Source organism: Branchiostoma lanceolatum, chromosome 12 (genome assembly GCF_035083965.1).
Source record: "Branchiostoma lanceolatum isolate klBraLanc5 chromosome 12, klBraLanc5.hap2, whole genome shotgun sequence".
Taxonomy (NCBI): domain Eukaryota; kingdom Metazoa; phylum Chordata; class Leptocardii; order Amphioxiformes; family Branchiostomatidae; genus Branchiostoma; species Branchiostoma lanceolatum.
Window position 1 is genome coordinate 9567911 of NC_089733.1, and position 25893 is coordinate 9593803.

At 38.0% G+C, this 25893-nt stretch overlaps 2 protein-coding genes and 1 long non-coding RNA gene across 3 annotated transcripts; 2 read left to right on the plus strand and 1 right to left on the minus strand.

Moving 5' to 3' along the window:
• Window positions 1-961: 961 nt before the first annotated feature.
• Window positions 962-2019, plus strand: LOC136446491 (uncharacterized). The gene is made up of 2 exons (XR_010757580.1): window positions 962-1187; window positions 1812-2019. It is a non-coding gene; the product is annotated as an uncharacterized lncRNA (long non-coding RNA).
• A 974-nt stretch (window positions 2020-2993) lies between these two features.
• LOC136445728 (neurofilament heavy polypeptide-like) lies at window positions 2994-5735 on the plus strand. Its single transcript, XM_066443862.1, has 7 exons — window positions 2994-3009; window positions 3084-3323; window positions 3502-3651; window positions 3782-4165; window positions 4388-4564; window positions 4802-4969; window positions 5125-5735. The coding sequence occupies exons 1-7, from the start codon at window positions 2994-2996 to the stop codon at window positions 5733-5735; spliced, it is 1746 nt and encodes a 581-aa protein (XP_066299959.1).
• A 10687-nt stretch (window positions 5736-16422) lies between these two features.
• Window positions 16423-25859, minus strand: LOC136446495 (protein lifeguard 2-like). The gene is made up of 13 exons (XM_066444882.1): window positions 25757-25859; window positions 22898-23090; window positions 22103-22374; window positions 21726-21790; window positions 21370-21423; window positions 20889-20979; window positions 20396-20433; window positions 19698-19743; window positions 19201-19242; window positions 18789-18884; window positions 18159-18206; window positions 17380-17521; window positions 16423-16481 (listed from the first exon to the last, which is right to left on the minus strand). Exons 2-13 carry the CDS (start codon window positions 23064-23066, stop codon window positions 16468-16470), a joined length of 1077 nt encoding a protein of 358 aa, XP_066300979.1. The 5' UTR covers window positions 23067-23090; window positions 25757-25859; the 3' UTR covers window positions 16423-16467.
• Window positions 25860-25893: the final 34 nt, after the last annotated feature.

The window sequence follows — 25893 nt, forward strand, 5'->3', positions numbered from 1 at the left end:
CCTGGGTGACCCATCTCTCCCGGCTTGTGCTTACTGTTAACCGCTGTCTCTCAAGAGCCAGGAGACGTCTCCTGGTCCACTTTATAACTGGCTAACGGTGGTCACCGTTAACCACTTACAACTGTAAACGGTACTTGTAACGGGTGCATTGCTCAGGCCTGGCGGTAAGAGATGGATCGGTGAACCCAAACTGAACGTTACTGTTCATGAAGGGAAAGTTGGTCGCCACAGCCAAGGCAAGTATGTAGTCACTCTTCGTCACGGTGAGGAAAAGCAGCAGACGAAGAAGAAGAAATCAGATGGTCTAGTCTGGGAGCATGCTGCCGTATTCTCCCATTGGACACCGACAGATCCATTAATCCTGAAACTTCGCAAGGCGAAGCGGTGCAAAGACGCGACCATCGCCGAGCTTCCCATCGATGTTGCCGCCGCACTAGCGTCGGTGGACGGCTTACCGAACCGATGGTGGTACGCCATAGAGAGGATCGACAAAGGTGGTCGTCAGAAGGAGGAGGTTTTCCTTCAAGTCACGATCACTGTGGACGGCCAGGGGGTGAAAAGTGGTTCTACACAGGGTAAGGGAGCGTATTTCTATTCTAAACATTGGAGTTCGTATGTTAGGACCCTTTTGTTAACCCTTATGTTAAGCCCCTTTGTCCGTACAGGACAGCTGCCTTGCCAAAGTGAAGACTTTGTTCTGACAATCTCTGGTTTACCTGTAAGGCAAGGCGACATACAAAAATGACATCTTTATGGATGTTTAAAGACTATTTGTAGGTACATGTGGAATTATCTTTTTGTTGAAAGTTGTTTTAATCAAACATGAAAATGGCATGACTCTACTTAGAAATAATGGCAAAGTGTGAGCCAAAACGAACTGTTCGGCCGAACCGGCGTTCGAAGCACCGTAGGTTCCACCTTCTATGGTACGGTTTTACATTCAAAGACTAACGTACCACTATGAAAAGTTACGTGTGCACAAGGTTTTCCGCCATCTTGCTCATTAGTGTACCACGTGACTGGGCTGACTCTGTCCCAGGGCATCCCAGACTTCTAGTACTTCCAGATGCGCAAAAGACATTGGGAACGAGGCAAAGCTTTCACGCCTGCGCACTGGTGCCATTTGCAAAGAGGAATATCCAGGCTTGCAGATCGTGAAAACCGCTTCTTTTTACGGCGAATTTTCGGTGAGTTATGACTTTTTGAAATTATGAGTTGGTCTCAGGGGGATGAGTGAAGACCTTAATGATGTCCTGGAGTAATTAGGCTGTAGTTTTCTTAATTATTTTTTCTGGAATAAGCCCATTTTTTTGGTGTATCCTGAGATGTTTTAGAGCCATTTTACAATGATGTCATTCAACGACGCAGCCGTATTTTTAACGACACGAAGGATATGCATGGGTATGTCGACACGAAATATATGCATTGGTCTCGTTCCCATAGATTCTATTGTATGGATTAATACAGATTGAGTATAGACACAAAATACTAGGATGTTCTAGACTTGAAAAATAGCTCTGCTCGAGCAGATTGAGTGTGTACAGGCTGAAGTAAATAGATAATATCATTATATGCAAAAGCTAGCAGCACCACCACCCATTCCCACAGGTCAGTGCTGGTCTCCTTGGAGTCCTGACTGCATTGTAATTGTGTTTGAAAAAGCCTGTAAGTAATTTAGCCTACTAGTATACTATCATCATACTCATTTTCAGAAAAAAGTAAATTGTATCAGTATGTATGTATGTATGTATGTATTAGATATGATAGTGTCAATATTGATAATATCAACATGTTGTTCATATGCACTTCAGGTGTCACAGATGGAGGAGCACAGAGAATACCTAGTGACTGTCTACAGAGTGTGCAGTATCAAGATGAAAGGATGGTAGGGCATATTAATGCCAGAACATGTGCAGCAGAAAATAGAAAGTGACTCAGATTTAAACTCTCTGTTTATGCTTTAACTGTTGTTCAATTGAATGTTCAAAATGTAAATAAAACTTCACTGTACATGCTGAATACCAGAAAGTCTCTGTCATGTTGATATATAAATTTCTATGGTCACATATATACAGAACGTATAAGTTATATCCTGTACAAGTTGCCTACCTGGCCGGTTTGACTGTACCCAGATATAGTTTAGTATAAAAATTGCAAATGCTCTCTCTGTGTAACCTCAAATATGAACCGTGCACATAGATAGATATCTCCTTTTCCAAATGAATTTTGTGAAAGAGAGGCATTAAAAAAGGTAAAGAAGTTATCCTCAATTGAGGTGAGGCATATCAACAATTTTGGACTGAAGTCAATACATACATGTACACATGCAGTGTAAAACAAAAAATCTGTAACAAGATGGAAATATGGGCCTGTCACATAATTTAGCTGTTTTGTAAAGATTGATACAACAGTGCTTCGAATCAGGACTATGGTACTGCCATTCAGTCTCTGGTATCTATAGGTTCCAAGATAAGGTTCCAAGGTAAGGTAGCAGTTATCTTTTTGTTATACTAATTATTTATGATCTCTGCATGACAATCAAATCATTTAGTAGTTCATGATGGTAGAGGTCAAATCAAGTTACCTACAGCTTTTTGGTGTCTATCAAATGAACAGAAGATTATCACCTTAGTCGGGTCATTTGAACATCATTCCTCTCCGACGTCAAGCGTTAGTGTTTACATAGCGTCATTGCCGAAGACAAAACACAGACCTCGCTTAACACTAGAAGCAGGGTCAAGAAGCTAGAAGGGGAAAACTGTCACACACTAAAGTGTGCTCTGTACCTAGAGCACTGTCTTGGCCATTTTTAGGGCTGCTCCGAGAGCTTTCAGGGATAAGGGACTTGAAAATCGGACCAGGCGATATGTTTCGGCAACTAAAATTCCCCTGCAATGTGCGTATGTTCTGATCTCGTGGTCATATTCTCGCGTGAGTGTGCGTGGATATCGAGAAATTCCCGTGAGTCATAGCGCGTAGCGGGAAAATTCAAGATGGCGACCAGGCACCGCTGGGAATAGCGTAAGTATCATAGTGCGTACGTGCGTAAAACACACAGAATACGCATTTATCATTTTATTCAGCCCCTGCCAAGCCTGCTAAGGAGGCTGCTACGAAAGCAGGACAAGAGGCCCAGCGGTCTACGCAGGACAACTCACCACAGTCCGCGGCCAACGACACTACGGTCGTGAAGGCATCGGACAAGACCGCCCATGGGGAGGAAGATGTCGAGGGCCACTCCCGAGACAAGGACGAGGAGGTCCCACATGTGTCCTCTACCGTCGACGGTCCCACGGGCGACAATGACTCCGGACGGGGTCAAGGTAAGAGGCGTCATACATCTGTTGCCTTTTCTTTACATTAACCTCCTTTCTTTGTGCATAGAATCTAGAATCTTTTTCTCACCGGTACATTCATGATCAGGCACATACTGAAATCGTAAGTAGAATACAAAATGTAGGATAAAACATTGTGAAAAACAGTGACTTTCCCTCTATTCAGACCCGGCCAGGTCCTCCGAGAAGACTATTGTGGCTCCAGGACAGGACAAGCAAGAATCTTCTGCGGAGGTGAAAACTGTGCCGTCAGTGTCCACGGACGTGGAGGTCGCACAAGTGCCCGCTACTGAGGTTGACTCCGGACGGAGTCAGGGTAAGAAATGTCTGCTGTTCATTCTGCAAATGTTTAAGACAACTTTGTTTATGAAATCGGTTTTCGGGAAGTGTTCTTAAAACGCATGTAGAACGGGGCTAACATAAAAACATACGTGTCATTGATTTAGACCCTGCAAAGCCTGGAAATGAGACTGCAGCACAAGACAAGCCCTCTACCAAGCGAGGAGTCGAGCCAAGCCATGAGCGCCGCTCCTCAGTTTCCCAGGAAGGAGAGACGGGAACGTCAGACAGCAGCAGCCGCACGGACAGCTCACCACCGTCCGCAGCCGGCGACATCATTGACGTCAAGTCAGAGCAGCCATCAACATCAACCCCGCCGTCCAGCCCACCTGCCTCATGCCACACACCAGACCAGGCCGGTACACGTGGCCATGGTGAGGGCGATGCCAAGGCGCCGGGCCCAGAGCGCCATTCTCACGACGTGGACGTTTCACAAGTGCCCTCTATCGTCGACGGTCCCACGGGCGACAATGACTCCGGACGGGGTCAAGGTAAGAGGCGTCATATATACGTAGATCTGTTGCTCTGTCTGTACATGGACTCTTCGCCAAATTAGAATCTTTCTCTCAGGGGTTACTTGTACCTACCTCGGCTCGGAGAGAAAGATTCTACGTTCTATTTCTTATTAAAGGAGTTACTAATGGAAATGGAAATAAGATGTAGAATAAAACATTGTAAAAACAGCCATTAGAAAATGAACTTAATTTTTTTAGACCCAGCGATTCCCAAACCCTGCAAAGAGCCAGGTATGAAGGCAGCACAAGAGATGCCAGTACCTCTAGAGACCATGGAGGACGTGATGACGGTGTTAAATAAGGACAAGGTTGTCCCACAGGTGCCCGCTGCTGTGGATGATCCCACAGGGGACAGTGCCTCCGGACGGGGTCAAGGTAAGAGGTGTCTCAGCAGATCAGTCTGTTCGTTTTGTTAATACACTTGACGTCATTTGCGTATATAGGTTATAATATTCCTCGTAGAGTAAAACACAAGCGATTGTTAACAAGACAAAAACTTCTGAAATTGATAGTAAACGAAGTATTACAGAATAAAAGATTACAGGTGTTACCGAATGAAATATTGCGAAGAACAGTAGCTATAAAATGAACTTTCATTCTATTCAAACCCAGCTAAGCCCGATCTCTTCAAAGAGACCGCTCTGCTGACGGCAGCACAAGTACCAGTACCAGCAGAAGAGCTGAAGGACGCGGTGGCAGTGTCTATGGCCGAGGACGTGTCACAAGTGCCCGCTACTATGGACTGTTCCAAGGGGGAAAGTGACTTAGAACAGAGTCAAGGTAAGAGGCGTTTCAGGCTGTTCTTTCTAGTATTTCTGTAAATAAACTCTTACAAACTCATAAAATTGGCATGATGTAAGATACTGAAGAGTAAAACATTGTGAAAAACAGCAGTTATATTCTATAATGTAAACTTTGATTCTATTCAAATCCAGCCAAGATCGCGATCGGTACCTCAAAAGAGACCGCTTTGAAGGCAGTGCAGAAGGAGCCAGAAAGTCTGATTGAGCCAAAGGACATGATGACCGCAGCTTTGTCCAATGATAACGAGGCGGACCAACCTGCAAACGGCGACGTGGACACACACAGCATTGGTGAGACGGCATCTTCTACACAGGGAGGAGGTGTGACTCTTCCATCAACCAACCCAGCTCCCCGTCACGCAGATGCAGACGACCCGCAGTATGAAGAGATGATGTCATCGATCGACGATCTGTGGGATGACCTCATCACTAAGAGAGAGTACGCGGATGAACTTCAAAAGTACGCCGACTCACTCCGATCCAAGCTCGCAGCCACCGCACCCCATGTCCTGAACTACCCAGTTATCAAGAACCTGGCTGCTTATATGCCCAAGTGTAAGTCTTATGACTTGCCTCAGACAGAAGGTCTGAGCTTAGAAGATCTTGGAGAGATCCAAGACACCCTGGCCAACTCGCTGAAAGATGAGGAACATCGCGCAGCGTTCCTGAGGAGATGGTATATCGAGAATCTGTGTAATGTGGCTCTGAAAGAAGCTCCGCAAGTACTGGGTGCCCAGGACTGATTCTACGTGACTCATTGAGAAGAATCGGAGACAGTTGTGAATCGAAGACAGTTATGCCTTTGACGTCTCCAATGATTTAACAAAAGTTCTTGAAATATGGATTATTTTGTTATCAGCTTACATCATAAACCATACGTTTACGACAAGCTTTATTTTGTACCTGGCCTGGCCGATGCATCTGATGGCCAAGTTTCCTTCCTCGTGCTCCAGTTATTTGGGTACGTAGATGCACACAGTTGATGATGGCTGTGAAAATTTGTATACGTGTCAATGACGCCGCCTTGCGATGTATATGATCTATGCAGCTACATGGCGCTTGACTTCCTGCAATATTTCAATTAGTTGCCAGAAGTCGCTTTTGATCGATACTGACGTTATCGATGCTTCACATCATGATTAAGATGACACGTTTTTTTGTCGAAATATGTTGCAATCTCTTCAATTCTAATTGCCAGGAATGTGAATCACACGTAAATGTATTTTGGAATATTCATGGCACAGACTTAACCTCTTTCAAACTGTGTGTAAAGTGCTTTTATGTACAAAAACCCAATTGTGACATGGTCAAACCGTAACTGTATACACAACTAATATCAGAATTCCAAGAACAAGAGGCTAAACAAAGCAAAGTTATATTCACAAGGATTTATTCACAGTAGCTTTATACTTGTGCACATTTATAATATGCAGAAGAAATCACGGTCAAACATTAGGTAGTGCACCATATTAGCTATTCCATATCCCACAGTCAGTGCTGTAACATGTATATTTAATGTACCACTTATTGAATAAAACTTTGTGTTATTGGAATACTACACTGAACAACTTTTATTTGTGTTACAATGTAGGACTGGTATATTCCATATATTATATATATATCCGCATTACACCATATAAAATTACATACAAGAACCCGTAAAATTCCCAATTGAGTTATCATATATCAACAGCTTTACTTAACTTAAAACCTCCTTGCTTAGATCAAGTGATGAAGATGCATGTACCGAAACTAGGACTCTTCTTCTGAAATCAAAAGTATTCAATCCCTCAGCTATACATTTTATTGGCAGAATGCCCCCTTCCTAGTGCAAGCATCCTTCCATTCTAGAATATGTTAACAGGTTTATATAGGGAGAGTGGAAAGAAAATTTAACTTTTCCGGAATCTTTGGGAAAATTATGCTTTGTTCTTTTCACCATCAGGTGTGCTCGGCCTCAAAGTTGAGGTCGGGGATTTTTACATGCAAAATTTAAATTTTTGGTGGCCTCAGGAATCTGTTTCATTATTCATTGATTTAAATTAGTATTTAGCAATATTTCAAACAACGAACCATTGTACATCGAAATATTTCACATAACACAGTGTACATGAGTACTTTGCAGTAACATATTTCAACAATTACACATTTATCAAGAGGTACAATAATCCGTATATACCACACTATACTAATCAGAAAATACTTTGAACACATTGAATACAATTTATCGACCAATCCTCAAAACATCTTTCCTACAACATCCTACAGCATTTACAAAGCTTTCCTTTTTACAGTTGGGTCATGACTACTCCAATACAAATGTATTGGCTAGCCACGGCATTTCTGTCCTGTTCTAGCAAGAGTAACTAGCCTTAAGTGTCGTAGCCTGAATTACAACTAAGGTGTAAATATTGGCACACAACACTTCAGGGTTAAGTCCTTTGAAGATTTTCTAAAACCATTCCCAACTGCATCAAACTACACCGAACCCGTCCAAATAAATCGTTCTGCTAATTTCTCCTTATAATATCTTGCTTTCAGTCTGCAACTGTTGGATTTACAACCTTATCTACATATTTCAGCTTTCTTCTCAATGAAATTGAGCTTCAATCTGTGAATTTGACAGTCAAAAACGTTTCTCTTAGTCTTACTGCAAGCGGCAACCTCTCTTATGTCCATCGTTTGGCACCCTTGCCTAATAGTATTACAATACAAGTCCACGGTCCTAACAGCGGCTAACTTTGTACATCTACATGCACTTTGTACATCTAAATGCGCTTGTCATTTACAATACATGATAATCATTAGAACAAGATGACTGACAACAAACTGGGAAACTTATGCTAGAGACCACCTCTGCATAAAAACTCTCATGGGATACCACACAGGCTTACAATTATATCACCACTTTAACATTGTCCCTTTAGAGATCTTATCAACACAATTAACTGTACATTTCACTAATATATATTTTTTACAGGTTTGGGAAAATGATGATCACTTTATCATATTAGACAAGCAGACAAACATGTGGAAGGAATTTTCAAAACTAATTTCTGTCAGCAAGTGGTACTCTATGAAAGTCGACTAATTTTGGAGTTTATTTGAATGCTCAGCTCACTTTATGTGTTACGAATGAAATCTGATCAACATAAATGGAGCACAGTTTTTGGTTTCGAAGATAGTGAAACAATAACGTTTCAACGGGAAACCTCTCTTTTGAAATATGATGATATTAGAGTCTGTCATAACGGAGCAAATCTTCTGACTATAATAATCCAGTTTAGCAGTTACTGTAGTTTATTTATCTGCAATCCTACATCATAGTTATACACAAAGAAGTATCTGCTTTATAAGTGAAGAAAACCTTTTCGTCATGGACAATCCACAAGACTTACAGTGATTCTGAAATAACAAAGGCACACACCCTGTCGCTTCCTTAACTATATAGTGGGAAACCACTGTTCTAATATTGTGGAACTGTACACAAGGGTGAAGACTTTGTATCTGTAACAGTTACTACAGTATAAGAGGGAAATGTTTCACACATACAATACATGACTTGGTCTGTATTACCGATTTTCCAAATCTCACATGGAACCATGTCAACAACCTTAACTTTATCTTTAAGTTGATTACAGTGAATTTCAAGAAATATGAATATCTTTCTCCCAACATTACTTTATCCTTATTTCAGTTATGCCACATATACTAGTGATAGAAATACATGTACTTACAAAGATATTTTTTAACAGTCTTAAGTTTATAGTTTTACAAAGTAAGAGTGACTACGGATACATTATACAGTGTATAGTTTTTATTGCCTTTCCTAGTTAGTGAATAGATGTTAAGTACATGTAAACACAGTCTAAAGCATGTATGTATGTGTACATGCATGATGCAATACACCAGAAGATATGCATGTTATCTTTTTTTCCTGTCTATTCTAGAATATAACATACACGTAACTCCATGCATATCATGTGAGTCTCCTTATAGCTTCTATTCTGTCTTCTATATATGACGTTAGGTGTTTTTTATCAGTGTTGTTCTGTTCAAATGGCATATTACATCAAGTTTCAACATGACGTTAAACTATCATTGCACAATAGAATATAGATATCTATCTCTAGACTTCCTCTAGACTTTTTACATGACTACTCTAGCAGTATTTCTTAACAGTTTTAGAGAACATGCAACATATAGGTTACAACACAACTAACACAAAGCGTCAATGACAACAAAATAAATACTGAAACATGTAAAAAAGATAAAGGTTTTGAAACAAAAATGAAACATAGAAATACAACATTTTCAGCTCCAGGTGCAAGCCTTTGTCAGTGAAGACTATCATTTTTTTTCGGATCCAGAAACACATAATAATCAATATACCCAGAAGTTTATAGATTTTGTCATTGATATTCAGTTGACAAAGGCTGGCATGTGCTCTTTGATATTGTAACTTAGAATAAATCTTTTGTACTTTCACAAAAACTTCGATGGACTTGAATGTATATTGAATGATATTGTTAACAAAAATCAGTTTAGTTTGTTAGTACAATCTTTTGATTAAAAAAAAGAGAAACAAAATGTATTAATTGTCTAGCAATCAAAAACATTTTTAACTGTGTGTAAAGTGCTTTTATGTACAAAAACCCAATTGTGACATGGTCAAACAGTAACTGTATACACAACTAATATCAGAATTCCAAGAACAAGAGGCTAAACAAAGCAAAGTTATATTCACAAGGATTTATTCACAGTAGCTTTATACTTGTGCACATTTATAATATGCAGAAGAAATCACGGTCAAACATTAGGTAGTGCACCATATTAGCTATTCCATATCCCACAGTCAGTGCTGTAACATGTATATTTAATGTACCACTTATTGAATAAAACTTTGTGTTATTGGAATACTACACTGAACAACTTTTATTTGTGTTACAATGTAGGACTGGTATATTCCATATATTATATATATATCTGCATTACACCATATAAAATTACATACAAGAACCCGTAAAATTCCCAATTGAGTTATCATATATCAACAGCTTTACTTAACTTAAAACCTCCTTGCTTAGATCAAGTGATGAAGATGCATGTACCGAAACTAGGACTCTTCTTCTGAAATCAAAAGTATTCAATCCCTCAGCTATACATTTTATTGGCAGAATGCCCCCTTCCTAGTCCAAGCATCCTTCCATTCTAGAATATGTTAACAGGTTTATATAGGGAGAGTGGAAAGAAAATTTAACTTTTCCGGAATCTTTGGGAAAATTATGCTTTGTTCTTTTCACCATCAGGTGTGCTCGGCCTCAAAGTTGAGGTGGGGGATTTTTACATGCAAAATTTAAATTTTTGGTGGCCTCAGGAATCTGTTTCATTATTCATTGATTTAAATTAGTATTTAGCAATATTTCAAACAACGAACCATTGTACATCGAAATATTTCACATAACACAGTGTACATGAGTACTTTGCAGTAACATATTTCAACAATTACACATTTATCAAGAGGTACAATAATCCGTATATACCACACTATACTAATCAGAAAATACTTTGAACACATTGAATACAATTTATCGACCAATCCTCAAAACATCTTTCCTACAACATCCTACAGCATTTACAAAGCTTTCCTTTTTACAGTTGGGTCATGACTACTCCAATACAAATGTATTGGCTAGCCACGGCATTTCTGTCCTGTTCTAGCAAGAGTAACTAGCCTTAAGTGTCGTAGCCTGAATTACAACTAAGGTGTAAATATTGGCACACAACACTTCAGGGTTAAGTCCTTTGAAGATTTTCTAAAACCATTCCCAACTGCATCAAACTACACCGAACCCGTCCAAATAAATCGTTCTGCTAATTTCTCCTTATAATATCTTGCTTTCAGTCTGCAACTGTTGGATTTACAACCTTATCTACATATTTCAGCTTTCTTCTCAATGAAATTGAGCTTCAATCTGTGAATTTGACAGTCAAAAACGTTTCTCTTAGTCTTACTGCAAGCGGCAACCTCTCTTATGTCCATCGTTTGGCACCCTTGCCTAATAGTATTACAATACAAGTCCACGGTCCTAACAGCGGCTAACTTTGTACATCTACATGCACTTTGTACATCTAAATGCGCTTGTCATTTACAATACATGATAATCATTAGAACAAGATGACTGACAACAAACTGGGAAACTTATGCTAGAGACCACCTCTGCATAAAAACTCTCATGGGATACCACACAGGCTTACAATTATATCACCACTTTAACATTGTCCCTTTAGAGATCTTATCAACACAATTAACTGTACATTTCACTAATATATATTTTTTACAGGTTTGGGAAAATGATGATCACTTTATCATATTAGACAAGCAGACAAACATGTGGAAGGAATTTTCAAAACTAATTTCTGTCAGCAAGTGGTACTCTATGAAAGTCGACTAATTTTGGAGTTTATTTGAATGCTCAGCTCACTTTATGTGTTACGAATGAAATCTGATCAACATAAATGGAGCACAGTTTTTGGTTTCGAAGATAGTGAAACAATAACGTTTCAACGGGAAACCTCTCTTTTGAAATATGATGATATTAGAGTCTGTCATAACGGAGCAAATCTTCTGACTATAATAATCCAGTTTAGCAGTTACTGTAGTTTATTTATCTGCAATCCTACATCATAGTTATACACAAAGAAGTATCTGCTTTATAAGTGAAGAAAACCTTTTCGTCATGGACAATCCACAAGACTTACAGTGATTCTGAAATAACAAAGGCACACACCCTGTCGCTTCCTTAACTATATAGTGGGAAACCACTGTTCTAATATTGTGGAACTGTACACAAGGGTGAAGACTTTGTATCTGTAACAGTTACTACAGTATAAGAGGGAAATGTTTCACACATACAATACATGACTTGGTCTGTATTACCGATTTTCCAAATCTCACATGGAACCATGTCAACAACCTTAACTTTATCTTTAAGTTGATTACAGTGAATTTCAAGAAATATGAATATCTTTCTCCCAACATTACTTTATCCTTATTTCAGTTATGCCACATATACTAGTGATAGAAATACATGTACTTACAAAGATATTTTTTAACAGTCTTAAGTTTATAGTTTTACAAAGTAAGAGTGACTACGGATACATTATACAGTGTATAGTTTTTATTGCCTTTCCTAGTTAGTGAATAGATGTTAAGTACATGTAAACACAGTCTAAAGCATGTATGTATGTGTACATGCATGATGCAATACACCAGAAGATATGCATGTTATCTTTTTTTCCTGTCTATTCTAGAATATAACATACACGTAACTCCATGCATATCATGTGAGTCTCCTTATAGCTTCTATTCTGTCTTCTATATATGACGTTAGGTGTTTTTTATCAGTGTTGTTCTGTTCAAATGGCATATTACATCAAGTTTCAACATGACGTTAAACTATCATTGCACAATAGAATATAGATATCTATCTCTAGACTTCCTCTAGACTTTTTACATGACTACTCTAGCAGTATTTCTTAACAGTTTTAGAGAACATGCAACATATAGGTTACAACACAACTAACACAAAGCGTCAATGACAACAAAATAAATACTGAAACATGTAAAAAAGATAAAGGTTTTGAAACAAAAATGAAACATAGAAATACAACATTTTCAGCTCCAGGTGCAAGCCTTTGTCAGTGAAGACTATCATTTTTTTTCGGATCCAGAAACACATAATAATCAATATACCCAGAAGTTTATAGATTTTGTCATTGATATTCAGTTGACAAAGGCTGGCATGTGCTCTTTGATATTGTAACTTAGAATAAATCTTTTGTACTTTCACAAAAACTTCGATGGACTTGAATGTATATTGAATGATATTGTTAACAAAAATCAGTTTAGTTTGTTAGTACAATCTTTTGATTAAAAAAAAGAGAAACAAAATGTATTAATTGTCTAGCAATCAAAAACATTTTTAACTGTGTGTAAAGTGCTTTTATGTACAAAAACCCAATTGTGACATGGTCAAACAGTAACTGTATACACAACTAATATCAGAATTCCAAGAACAAGAGGCTAAACAAAGCAAAGTTATATTCACAAGGATTTATTCACAGTAGCTTTATACTTGTGCACATTTATAATATGCAGAAGAAATCACGGTCAAACATTAGGTAGTGCACCATATTAGCTATTCCATATCCCACAGTCAGTGCTGTAACATGTATATTTAATGTACCACTTATTGAATAAAACTTTGTGTTATTGGAATACTACACTGAACAACTTTTATTTGTGTTACAATGTAGGACTGGTATATTCCATATATTATATATATATCTGCATTACACCATATAAAATTACATACAAGAACCCGTAAAATTCCCAATTGAGTTATCATATATCAACAGCTTTACTTAACTTAAAACCTCCTTGCTTAGATCAAGTGATGAAGATGCATGTACCGAAACTAGGACTCTTCTTCTGAAATCAAAAGTATTCAATCCCTCAGCTATACATTTTATTGGCAGAATGCCCCCTTCCTAGTCCAAGCATCCTTCCATTCTAGAATATGTTAACAGGTTTATATAGGGAGAGTGGAAAGAAAATTTAACTTTTCCGGAATCTTTGGGAAAATTATGCTTTGTTCTTTTCACCATCAGGTGTGCTCGGCCTCAAAGTTGAGGTGGGGGATTTTTACATGCAAAATTTAAATTTTTGGTGGCCTCAGGAATCTGTTTCATTATTCATTGATTTAAATTAGTATTTAGCAATATTTCAAACAACGAACCATTGTACATCGAAATATTTCACATAACACAGTGTACATGAGTACTTTGCAGTAACATATTTCAACAATTACACATTTATCAAGAGGTACAATAATCCGTATATACCACACTATACTAATCAGAAAATACTTTGAACACATTGAATACAATTTATCGACCAATCCTCAAAACATCTTTCCTACAACATCCTACAGCATTTACAAAGCTTTCCTTTTTACAGTTGGGTCATGACTACTCCAATACAAATGTATTGGCTAGCCACGGCATTTCTGTCCTGTTCTAGCAAGAGTAACTAGCCTTAAGTGTCGTAGCCTGAATTACAACTAAGGTGTAAATATTGGCACACAACACTTCAGGGTTAAGTCCTTTGAAGATTTTCTAAAACCATTCCCAACTGCATCAAACTACACCGAACCCGTCCAAATAAATCGTTCTGCTAATTTCTCCTTATAATATCTTGCTTTCAGTCTGCAACTGTTGGATTTACAACCTTATCTACATATTTCAGCTTTCTTCTCAATGAAATTGAGCTTCAATCTGTGAATTTGACAGTCAAAAACGTTTCTCTTAGTCTTACTGCAAGCGGCAACCTCTCTTATGTCCATCGTTTGGCACCCTTGCCTAATAGTATTACAATACAAGTCCACGGTCCTAACAGCGGCTAACTTTGTACATCTACATGCACTTTGTACATCTAAATGCGCTTGTCATTTACAATACATGATAATCATTAGAACAAGATGACTGACAACAAACTGGGAAACTTATGCTAGAGACCACCTCTGCATAAAAACTCTCATGGGATACCACACAGGCTTACAATTATATCACCACTTTAACATTGTCCCTTTAGAGATCTTATCAACACAATTAACTGTACATTTCACTAATATATATTTTTTACAGGTTTGGGAAAATGATGATCACTTTATCATATTAGACAAGCAGACAAACATGTGGAAGGAATTTTCAAAACTAATTTCTGTCAGCAAGTGGTACTCTATGAAAGTCGACTAATTTTGGAGTTTATTTGAATGCTCAGCTCACTTTATGTGTTACGAATGAAATCTGATCAACATAAATGGAGCACAGTTTTTGGTTTCGAAGATAGTGAAACAATAACGTTTCAACGGGAAACCTCTCTTTTGAAATATGATGATATTAGAGTCTGTCATAACGGAGCAAATCTTCTGACTATAATAATCCAGTTTAGCAGTTACTGTAGTTTATTTATCTGCAATCCTACATCATAGTTATACACAAAGAAGTATCTGCTTTATAAGTGAAGAAAACCTTTTCGTCATGGACAATCCACAAGACTTACAGTGATTCTGAAATAACAAAGGCACACACCCTGTCGCTTCCTTAACTATATAGTGGGAAACCACTGTTCTAATATTGTGGAACTGTACACAAGGGTGAAGACTTTGTATCTGTAACAGTTACTACAGTATAAGAGGGAAATGTTTCACACATACAATACATGACTTGGTCTGTATTACCGATTTTCCAAATCTCACATGGAACCATGTCAACAACCTTAACTTTATCTTTAAGTTGATTACAGTGAATTTCAAGAAATATGAATATCTTTCTCCCAACATTACTTTATCCTTATTTCAGTTATGCCACATATACTAGTGATAGAAATACATGTACTTACAAAGATATTTTTTAACAGTCTTAAGTTTATAGTTTTACAAAGTAAGAGTGACTACGGATACATTATACAGTGTATAGTTTTTATTGCCTTTCCTAGTTAGTGAATAGATGTTAAGTACATGTAAACACAGTCTAAAGCATGTATGTATGTGTACATGCATGATGCAATACACCAGAAGATATGCATGTTATCTTTTTTTCCTGTCTATTCTAGAATATAACATACACGTAACTCCATGCATATCATGTGAGTCTCCTTATAGCTTCTATTCTGTCTTCTATATATGACGTTAGGTGTTTTTTATCAGTGTTGTTCTGTTCAAATGGCATATTACATCAAGTTTCAACATGACGTTAAACTATCATTGCACAATAGAATATAGATATCTATCTCTAGACTTCCTCTAGACTTTTTACATGACTACTCTAGCAGTATTTCTTAACAGTTTTAGAGAACATGCAACATATAGGTTACAACACAACTAACACAAAGCGTCAATGACCACAAAATAAATACTGAAACATGTAAAAAAGATAAAGGTTTTGAAACAAAAATGAAATATAGAAATACAACATTTTCAGCTCCAGGTGCAAGCCTTTGTCAGTTAAGACTATCATTTTTTTTTCGGATCCAGAAACACATAATAATCAATATACCCATTAGTTTATAGATTTTGTAATTGATATTCAGTTGACAAAGGCTGGCATGTGCTCTTTGATATTGCAACTTGAAATAAATATTTTGTACTTTCACAAAAACTTAAATGGACTTGAATGTATATTGAATGATATTGTTAACAAAAATCAGTTTAGTTCGTTAGTACAATCTTTTGATTAAAAAAAAGAGAAAAAAAATGTATTAATTGTCTAGCAATCAAAAACATTTTGAGCTTTTTTCCTTGATACGTTTTGTATTCCCTCTGTTCAGACTTCGTTGGTTCAAGCGAATCATTTTCGAATTTCATGGATCATTCCATTTCAATACTAGGGGTGTTCCAGTTGTGAAAGGTTTTACTCGCCGCCACCTATAGGTCAGCATGGAAGGGAACACACACAAAAAACACACCCATATGTAGTAGAATCTTCCACTGTTAATACCATGCATGCATTACTCTAGCACCACTAGCAATCATTACCAATAACATAGCATTTTAGCCACACTTCTTCAAGCAAAAAGCATGCAAGCATTGTCTTTTTTTTTCTAGTAGAAAAAAAGAAGTTTTGGTACCAATTTTGGTTAATTTAAAAGGAAAGTCAGGTCTGCAAATAACAGGGGACATGCATATATCATAGATATTATATCAAGGTTAAGATGTGATGCAAAAATATGAAATTGTACATCGGGAGTTTTAAGAACAGCATCTTCTGAAAAAGGCTTTCTTAAAATAAAAGATTCACCCTAAACAAAATGAGTTACCTGCTACCCTTTACATGTAACTGCTCAGCATTGTATGAACAAGTGAAAAATGAACAAATTATATGAATGATGAAATAAATAAACAAAGTATCCTTACACGTGGGTAAAGAAATTAGAGATCACCAATATGCAAGCCAGCTGTGATGTCTATTTTGAAACTTTTGCGGTGATTTTATTCTCGTAGTTTTTGCAGTGACCTCTTCAGCGTACACTCATGACACTGTAACTATGCATTTCCAATTTTTCGTACTACAACATTAAGTTGCAATTGCAAACCTAAAATACCCTTTCTCTTCCCAATGAGAAATAAAACCACCCGCAAAGATATATGCATCTACAATACTTCTGCATTTCAAGATATTCAGCTTAAGCATTTCTAGTGTCTTAAATTCACATTGAAAGTGCTCACAGTATTTCAAAGCTGATGATAAGCATAAGAGGACTCAAGGTCCGTAACAAGGGTGGTGTTTAAAAAAGCGGTCGTGGCGACGTGGTGGTCTAGTTACCTCTGCTGCCGACCAGCTGCAGGATGAAGAGGAAGATGTAGACGATGTCCAGGTACAGCTGCAGCGCGCCCGCGATGTACTCCTCCGGGCTCAGCTCGTGGCGCTTCCCGCCGACAACCAGCTGGGTGTCGTAGGCCAGGAACTAGGAGACAGAAAGGAAGTATGTCAGTTCAACATGTTCATGTACGTGCATGTCCCTCTGGTACAAGCAAAAAACACAACCCCATCGCTTGGACATATGGATCAAGTTCTGCGGATCCGTGGGAGGGGGATCGAATCCAGGGTCGGTCCCAGGTCAGACCTGTGGTTACGGGATTTCATTCAACTCACATTATGGATGGTAACATACATGTAAAGCTAGTGGCCTGGGTCCTGTGTATGACTATAGTATGAGGAAGCTTCAGGCATTATAATCCTAAAGCGTCAAACCTCTGCATGTAAAAGAACCCAACACACTTATAGAAAAGACTAGGGGTGACCCGGTGTGCTTGGATAAATATGCAAGCCGTGGCAAGGCCACATTGCACTACTAGCTAACGAGAAAGCGTCATGCTTTGTCCTCAGTCTTATAGGTCCACCGCTTAACTTAGCCAATATAATTGTCTTGAAATACTTTTTTTGAATTAGACAGGAGCTGTTGTGGCAGCAGTAAAAGAAAAAGTCCTGCTTTTTCCCATGAAACTGTATTTTGAAGTTCATGACTTTTATTGTACTAAACCTCTAAATACAAAACTACTTCCTAGTCAAGAACATTACAATGCATCCATTGTTTTCCTTACCAGGGCAAAGAGCAGAGCTCCCAGTCCAGCGTACACAGTCTGCAGGATCTGTGGAAAGAAAGGAATATAGATAGAATTTCAGATAGACATATGATAGAACTCAAATGCTTAGACAGGCATTCAAACCCTGGACTTGTGATCCAAAATTAAAGCATGAGACATCAGGCGTTCCTTAAACCATATTGACAGTTCACAACATACATATACTATCAACCAAATATAACACCTATCATGACTTGTATAATATATGGCTCGAGGTTCATAATTCAAATATGTAGCTTGGGAATCGAACCCTGGACTTGAGATCCAAACTTAGACTTGAGCATGAGACATGGCTTTCCTTAAACCACATTGACAGTTCACAACATCTACTCTCAACCAAATGTACCACCTATCATGTATAATGACGGTTCATAACTCAAATGTGTAGCTTGGGAATCAAACCATGCACTTGTGATCCAAAATCAGAACATGAGATATGGCTTTCCTTGAACTGCTTTACACCCCCCCCCCCCCCATTCTGAACTCAATATACCTATACCGAGCATATAGAGATTCATAACTCGAATGTATAGACTGGGAATCGAACCCTGGACTTGTGATCCAGAAGTAGCAGTGGGGGAGACTTACCGGCACCCAGGGGAAGGTGATGACAGCGATGAGGCCGAAGATGAAGAGGACCAGCACGCCCACAAACAGGAACCCTCCACAGCCGGTGAAGTCATACTGCAGAAGGGAAAACAAAAGTTACTCTTTAGCAGAAACTACTGGTTTCTTTTAGTCTCTTATGGTATGGACTCTTTTGATGCTTGAAAAATTCTTATGTTTGAAAGATTCCTATTTTTACCTGTAGAATATACAGATTTAGGATCATAATCAAGGGCTGGATTAAGGATAAAGGGTATTCTTTCTATAGCATTACATTATAGTCCAACTCTAACAGTGGACAGATGGTTAAAATAATAAAGCTAGACTTAAATAATTCTGCATACATGAATATACAAACAAATGTACAGCAGGGAACATTAAGTCTGTTTCCTACCTTAGTCTGCATGGCGAAGAGGGACACTCCGAAACACACCAGCTGTAAGGATAGAATATTAAAGAATGAGATTCATATTCTTTTTGCTTAAATCATTGACTGTAAGTACAAATAAATGTACATTTATTTAGTAACTTGATTATCACACTAGGGTAAAACACGTTTGGTCAGGCAGTGCACTTTATTTTCACTTCCTTACCATCTTTGTGATAGAATTTATATTGATAGATACTGTAAATGCAGAAATGTTTGCGGTGGTTTTATGTTTGCGATATTCGCGGTAAACTTTCAGCGCGAAATAAAAACCACCGCGAAGCTTTTGCCCACCTATGACTGTAGCGCTACTATTGTTTCAAACGCGAACTTAAAACCACCGTGAACACTCCATTGCCTCCCAACCGCGAAATAAAAACCACGCGAACTTAAATGTATTTACAGTATTCTGCCATAATGATTGTTATGAGAAGAAACCTGTTGAAGACAGACTCCATACTTACACAGGTAATGCCGACAGCCATCAGCACACTGTAGATGTCGTAGTAGCTGTGAAGAACAAGAGAAAAGTTAAAGAACAAAACAGTAGAGATCTTGGGAGAGTTTTGAAGAAAGCCTGGTATTTGAAGTACGTGTACATGGCTTTAGGTGTTATTGTTTGATGTATTATTATAATAAATAACATTAAAATAAGCACTAGCACTTCAAGTAGAGGGCTTTCGTTGTTATTGTCTGATGTATCATAACTAACGTTAAAGAAAACCTGGCATTTGAAGTACATGGCTTTCGGTGTTATTGTTTGATGTATCATAACTAACATTAAAGAAAGCCCGGCATTTGAAGAGCAGGGCTTTATAGGTGTTATTGTTTTATGTATCATACCTAGATCACCACAACATCCATGTTTAACTGGTGACTGTTATCCCAAATGGTATTTCCACTTGCTGTCAAAATACAAGTTACAAAACACGCGACACTTTGCCCTGAATTTAAACAAAAAGGGCTATGACTATTTTGTTCTGTTAGAATCCTGATATATTCATCTAAAATATGTCATGACAAATTGTTCACAATTTCACACACAGAAATTCACAAAAGCTCACTTCCCTGACTTGTGGAACTACATTTACACATGGTAAAAAAGGGTTGTTCCAGAAAGTATAAATACATGTTGCAAGAGTGTTACAAATGTAATTCTTACCTTGTTATTATGCCTACCATGTAGGACATAGCCAGAGTCTGGAGAGAAGAAAAACAGGCATTTAGCCCATGTCTTTGACATGTTGTTTTAATTCATAAATTACTAACTTAAAGTTAAAGAGACATGTTTCAATTCTTAGTGCATATGCCAAACATCTGCACACTCAGTATTTGTGCTACCTTACATATAATAGCAAGCAAGTGTTATATATACATCTGTAACATACTGTTACAGACTACAGTATTGTTACCCTATACATAAAAAACAAAATTTTAAATGAATGAATGAAAGAACGTTATAGACAAGACAGTAAAACGGATTATTTGCTTAATAACAAGCTCTAACTTTGAAAGCTCAAGCTCTGAAAATCAACCAAGAGCAAAACTGTTTGCTTGTTTGGTTGTTTCAATCAGATCTCCAGCAAAACTGTTGTTAACGTATTCTCCATGATTCTTTGCGGCATCAAAAAGTGATCCATGTAAGATGTACTTACAAACAGACTGAGCATGATGACGTTCATGGGGTACTTGCGGCGCACGGTTGGGCAACAGACCAGCGCAAAATACGTCACGATGAACACGGCACTGAGAAATAAAACATGCCGTGTTAAACACATTCGTTATTAACAACTCTCTTGTAATACTAAAAACACCATGAAGATCGAACTGCAAGATCCAGCATGTATTCTACAGCATGGGGTATATTCTAATAGATAAACAAAACTGAGGCAAGATGTACCTTCAGTTACTCAAGCAACAGGATAAATTTGCGAAGGGTCAGAAGTTTTTTGTTAAATACCTGTTTGACTAGAGATCCTTCTTATACTTTTATAGATCAGTCACTGACGAAAGGTAGTGGGTGCTAATAAAACACTTAAGTGACTGTTTGCAAATTACATTGTTTCTTGAGTAGCTATTGTCAGGCTGTCTATCTTGGATGTCTAACCTTCATCGACAAAACAAAACCATACTTACTATCCTGCCCAGTACAGTCCGGGATTCTGACGGGCAAACATGTGTACCTCTGGCCTGTAGAATAGAAGTAAGACAGCAAATCTGTTATAGAACTGATAAACACAATTTTAGGACTATTTTGAAACTTTTAACTATAGCAGGCTGCTTAAAAGTTCACATACAATTTTGTAAAATCTTCAAACTTCAAGATTTTGAAATAAGCTGTTCTTTACTTATCTTCAATCAATTCTCATTTGACTGGTTATTTCATGATCAAATGTTTATGTTTAAAATGTTGCTAAAATTATTGTATACTTATTCTACGTCATAAATACTTAAGTATAGTTAAGCCTGATGTACAGAGTAGTACCACTCACACAAATTTGAAGATGCAGACAAATCCAAATGTCACCAGCAGCTGAGCGGTCAGAACCAGGTACACCTGAGAGAAGACATCACAAAATTGTCAGAAAATTACATATTTTCTTCCTACAATCATAATTTTCATAAACATGTATCCAATTGTTTATATTTTCACCTTTTTCAACCTTTCCCCTCTTGATATAGCATTTTGGCATCAACTTTATATTGCAATTAATAATCATATCATAAGAGGCAGAAGGAGGGAGGTTAAACAATGCAGAGTAAGTACATGAAGTAAAAGTGGAACTTTTTATGGTCAAGTTTTGTGTAAATATTATTCAGTTTTTGTGTAGTAAACATTGATTGCTTAAATCAAAAAGTTGAATCACACCTTTTTAATGAACTGTCTGCGAATAGCCTTGTCGTTGAAAGCGGAGCTCGCAAAGTTTTCGTCAGACGACCCAGACCCAGACTCGGGGTCCCGGACGTGAGCCTCGGGAACTGTGTCGCTGTAGACGGTGTTGTACGATCCCGGGACGGTCCCGTACGCGGTGGATGGGGGCTGCTGGTAGCCGCCCTGCGCCGGTGGGTAACCAGGCTGCATGGCGGGAAAACCGCCACCGGGCATACCACGTGGCATGACGGGGGGTGGGAAGGGTGCGCCTGGAAAAAAGGACAGGAAAACGCTCAATCTATGAAAATCATGAAACAAAAAACATTGTACGTACAAAGTGTGTTTTAAATTATCAATAGGCCCGGATAGTATAAAGTTATATCTTAACAAACTTGTATCATTAATTTTGTTTCTTGGTTAGAGAATAGGGTTACTCTAAAAAGGGATTTTTCTTGATTTTTTAAAATATCTTGGTCAAAGAAAGAAGAGATAGAATAATAATGCCTGGTCTGGTTCCCTTCATTGATTAATTGATTACTGTAAATGCAGAAATGTTCGTGATGGTTTTAAGTTCGCAGTTTTCGCGGTGAACTCTTTACTGCAAACTTAAAACCAACGCGAAAACCCATTCCATTGTGTGCCTGTAATGCTACTATAATTTGAAACGCAAACCCAAAGCCACCGTGAACACATTTTCTCCCTACCGCAAAATTAAATCCCTGCGAACATTTCTGCATTTACAGTAATTGATTGATTGATAAATTGATTCACTCAAGATGTAGACTGACGTACCTCCTGGAGCTGGGGGGAAGGGGGCCATGTTAGGTCCCATTCCAGGGGGTCCCATTCCAGGGGGTCCCATCCCGGGGGGTCCCATGCCAGGGGGGTACGCTGGCTGGTCAGGTTTACCGTACCCCATTGTGGTAGCATCTTCATAGCTGGGCGGGGCTGGAACTGACATCCTGAAGACTGCTCAGTCTTCTCTCTGAAAATGATATCATTTCAGTATCTATAAATCCCTTCAATAGTAATCAATACATCATTTCCTACAACTTTTACAAAGGTTTATACATAAATGTACATGTACTACAAACTAGAGGTCCACGACCTCATACCTTCGCCAAATAATTTTAGGTTTCCCACATACCTACCAACACACCAAATAAAACAACAATCCATCCAGGCGTTCTCGACTTATCGTGTCAGGGCTCGAAATACTGGGTGCATGTGCACCCAGTGCACCCAATTTTGGAGCTGTGCACCTAATTTTTTAATGTGGGTGCACTGGTAATATTTTCGTACGGTTTAATGTGTAAAGGTATCACTGCACACTAGTAGACAGCATATTCTTCACATCTAAGTGTAAGAAAATAATAAAATCTTTGCTGTATAGTACTTGTTTAAAATTTTGATGTTAGAATTTGAGTCAATTTCGATTTTGAAAGCTTCAAAACTGCGTGCCGAGATCGCGTGCCAAACACACATGGACTTCCTGGTCCGGCTTGCAACACTGGACAAGAGAACGCTGACTTCCTCTCGTTTCCAGGCTCTTCACAAGTCACATGATCAAAACATGACGTCCTTTGTTCCGACACTTTCTGTGATAACTTCGGGGATGAAAAAATTTTAAATTCGTGTATTTCCGTCTTAACCTTGCTAAGACCATTGTATTTAATGTCACCCAGTAATCTTTTAAAAATATAATGCTTTCCTTTATTTCTTCCGTGGCGTTGATTTTTTTCTTCACCGAGGTCGATGTTAATAACGCGCTGGGACCCTTATTCGTCACTAGTTAGTATTATTGAAATTTTATCGAGAAGATGAATGCACCACAGTAATTTTGTACACATGCATATTAAACATAGTTACATTCTACTTTATTTTATGTGGTGCACCCAAAATGTTTGGGGTAGACCCAATTTTTTAGGTTGGGTGCACCAGTGCACCTATTCCCAAAACTAATTTTGAGCCCTGCGTGTTCACTAACAGACACACAGACGCGCATCAAAATATAGCCTTCTTGACAAAGGTAATAAATTAGTTTGTAGCAGAATTAATAGAATACATATTAAAGAATCTATAGTGTTTCTCCAAATTCTCCTACTCTCTTAATTTTTTCCACCATCATGACCAAAGCCTCCAATTTTTACAATGTCAAAATGGATGAAACTTGAAATTAGAATAAGAATCTTCAAATTCTAATAGTTAAACTATTAGTCAGTAGCTTGGTGACTGCTGAAAACGTTTAAGTTTCTCCTTCAGTTTCTACCTAGTAGTATGACTCCATATCACGTGACTGTGACATGACATGGGGAAAACCCTCACACGGAATACCCATGTTCTGATCATTTGCATAACGTAGCAAAAAGGCTTGTACTGTCGAGTGTGCATGCCAACCAGCAAATATTTCGTGCCAATCCAGAATAGAAAAAGAATTGCACAAATTTTCTCTATGTTAGTATGTGTCAATACGTTAAAACATTAGTCTACACTACATGTAAGTACCTTGCAATTGAATTACATTTTCATTATAGAATGAGTAAGGTCTCTAAAGGTCGTTAAAATTTACAATTTGTTCTAACAGACATTTACAATTTGCTTGATATACAGGTAGGGTTTAGGCAACACAAGTGGATTTTCTAAGTATCACAGTATATAGTTCTAGTCTGATGAACCAGCCGCCATGACCGCCTGCCAGTGAAAACTGGTATGTTACACCAGGGGGCCAATTTACGTGTACTCTAACACGTATACAGCATTACAGGGTAACATTAGTGATAAAAAATCATAGAAGCATGTTCTGTAAGTGGTGCTTGAAGTTGAACACAAGCACAAAATGAATCTGATAATTCTCAAGTTGAAAATGTACTGTCAAAATTTCTCAAATGCACACTATCCCCTTGATAATCATTATGCGTCAATCAATACTTGGTCTTTCCAGAATCTGAAGCACTTTCCAGAAAAATCTGGAATTGCGCAAGTCTTCACTTCTGATCAATACTTCGTATTTGCAGAGAAACACTTAAAATGGGAATTTAAAAAATAACAACGTTTCCTTTATACTTCTTGATCATACACATGCCAATTATGAAATCTTTATAAGTAAAAATGCAGCTTGCCTAGACATATAGGTTTTACAAATTATGTAAAGATGTCACAATCATAATTCATACACGTACTGAGATTATCAATAATGTGAGGCTATATTAGAATACTAGAACAAGCTACACAGCGGGGGGGGGGCAAAATAAAGTGCATTTTACCTTTGCTTAAACCATAATTTTTTACGTTTCATTATCTAATTACGTATTTCGCAATAACAATATCATAAAATGAACAGTTAGCACACCGTCAAATTTTATTTGCAAGCAACTACATTAACGTATGGCCAGGATTCACAGATAATACTATCAAATTGCGAGATTAATACTGAGATATTGTGGACAATATGGTAGATTTTAGCCGGCGGAAAAAAACAAACGTTTTTCTGCAACGCCTAAAATATCTGTTCTACAAGGAAATGGCTGCGGATCGAGATATTCGTGTTCACCACAAAAAATACGTCCTAAACAAGAACCAAAAGAAATTAGAGCTCCCCAATATGTCACAAAACCCCTTAAGGCAGTTCTTCATCTACCTGAAAAGTCTTACCTGATAAGATTGAGTCCTTGTAGTCGAAAATTTGATGTAGAAATCACAACGTCGATTACAAGACCTCTTGATTCTCCAAATGTCGTCACGCGAACATCATCACATTTGAACTCTCGCGAGAACTGGCGAGATGCACG

What these genes read in the sequence shown, in the direction of transcription:
- LOC136445728 (XM_066443862.1), top strand. An exon ending in TGCCTCCGGACGGGGTCAAG is followed by an intron (nt 4,565 to 4,801) that starts GTAAGAGGTGTC and finishes ATTCAAACCCAG; the next exon opens with CTAAGCCCGATCTCTTCAAA. An exon ending in TGACTTAGAACAGAGTCAAG is followed by an intron (nt 4,970 to 5,124) that starts GTAAGAGGCGTT and finishes ATTCAAATCCAG; the next exon opens with CCAAGATCGCGATCGGTACC.
- LOC136446495 (XM_066444882.1), bottom strand. Translation starts at nt 23,066, where the DNA reads ATGTCAGTTCCAGCCCCGCCCAGCTATGAAGATGCTACCACAATGGGG. An exon ending in GGACTGTACTGGGCAGGATA is followed by an intron (nt 20,980 to 21,369) that starts GTAAGTATGGTT and finishes TTTATTTCTCAG; the next exon opens with TGCCGTGTTCATCGTGACGT. An exon ending in TCATCATGCTCAGTCTGTTT is followed by an intron (nt 20,434 to 20,888) that starts GTAAGTACATCT and finishes TCTTCTCTCCAG; the next exon opens with ACTCTGGCTATGTCCTACAT.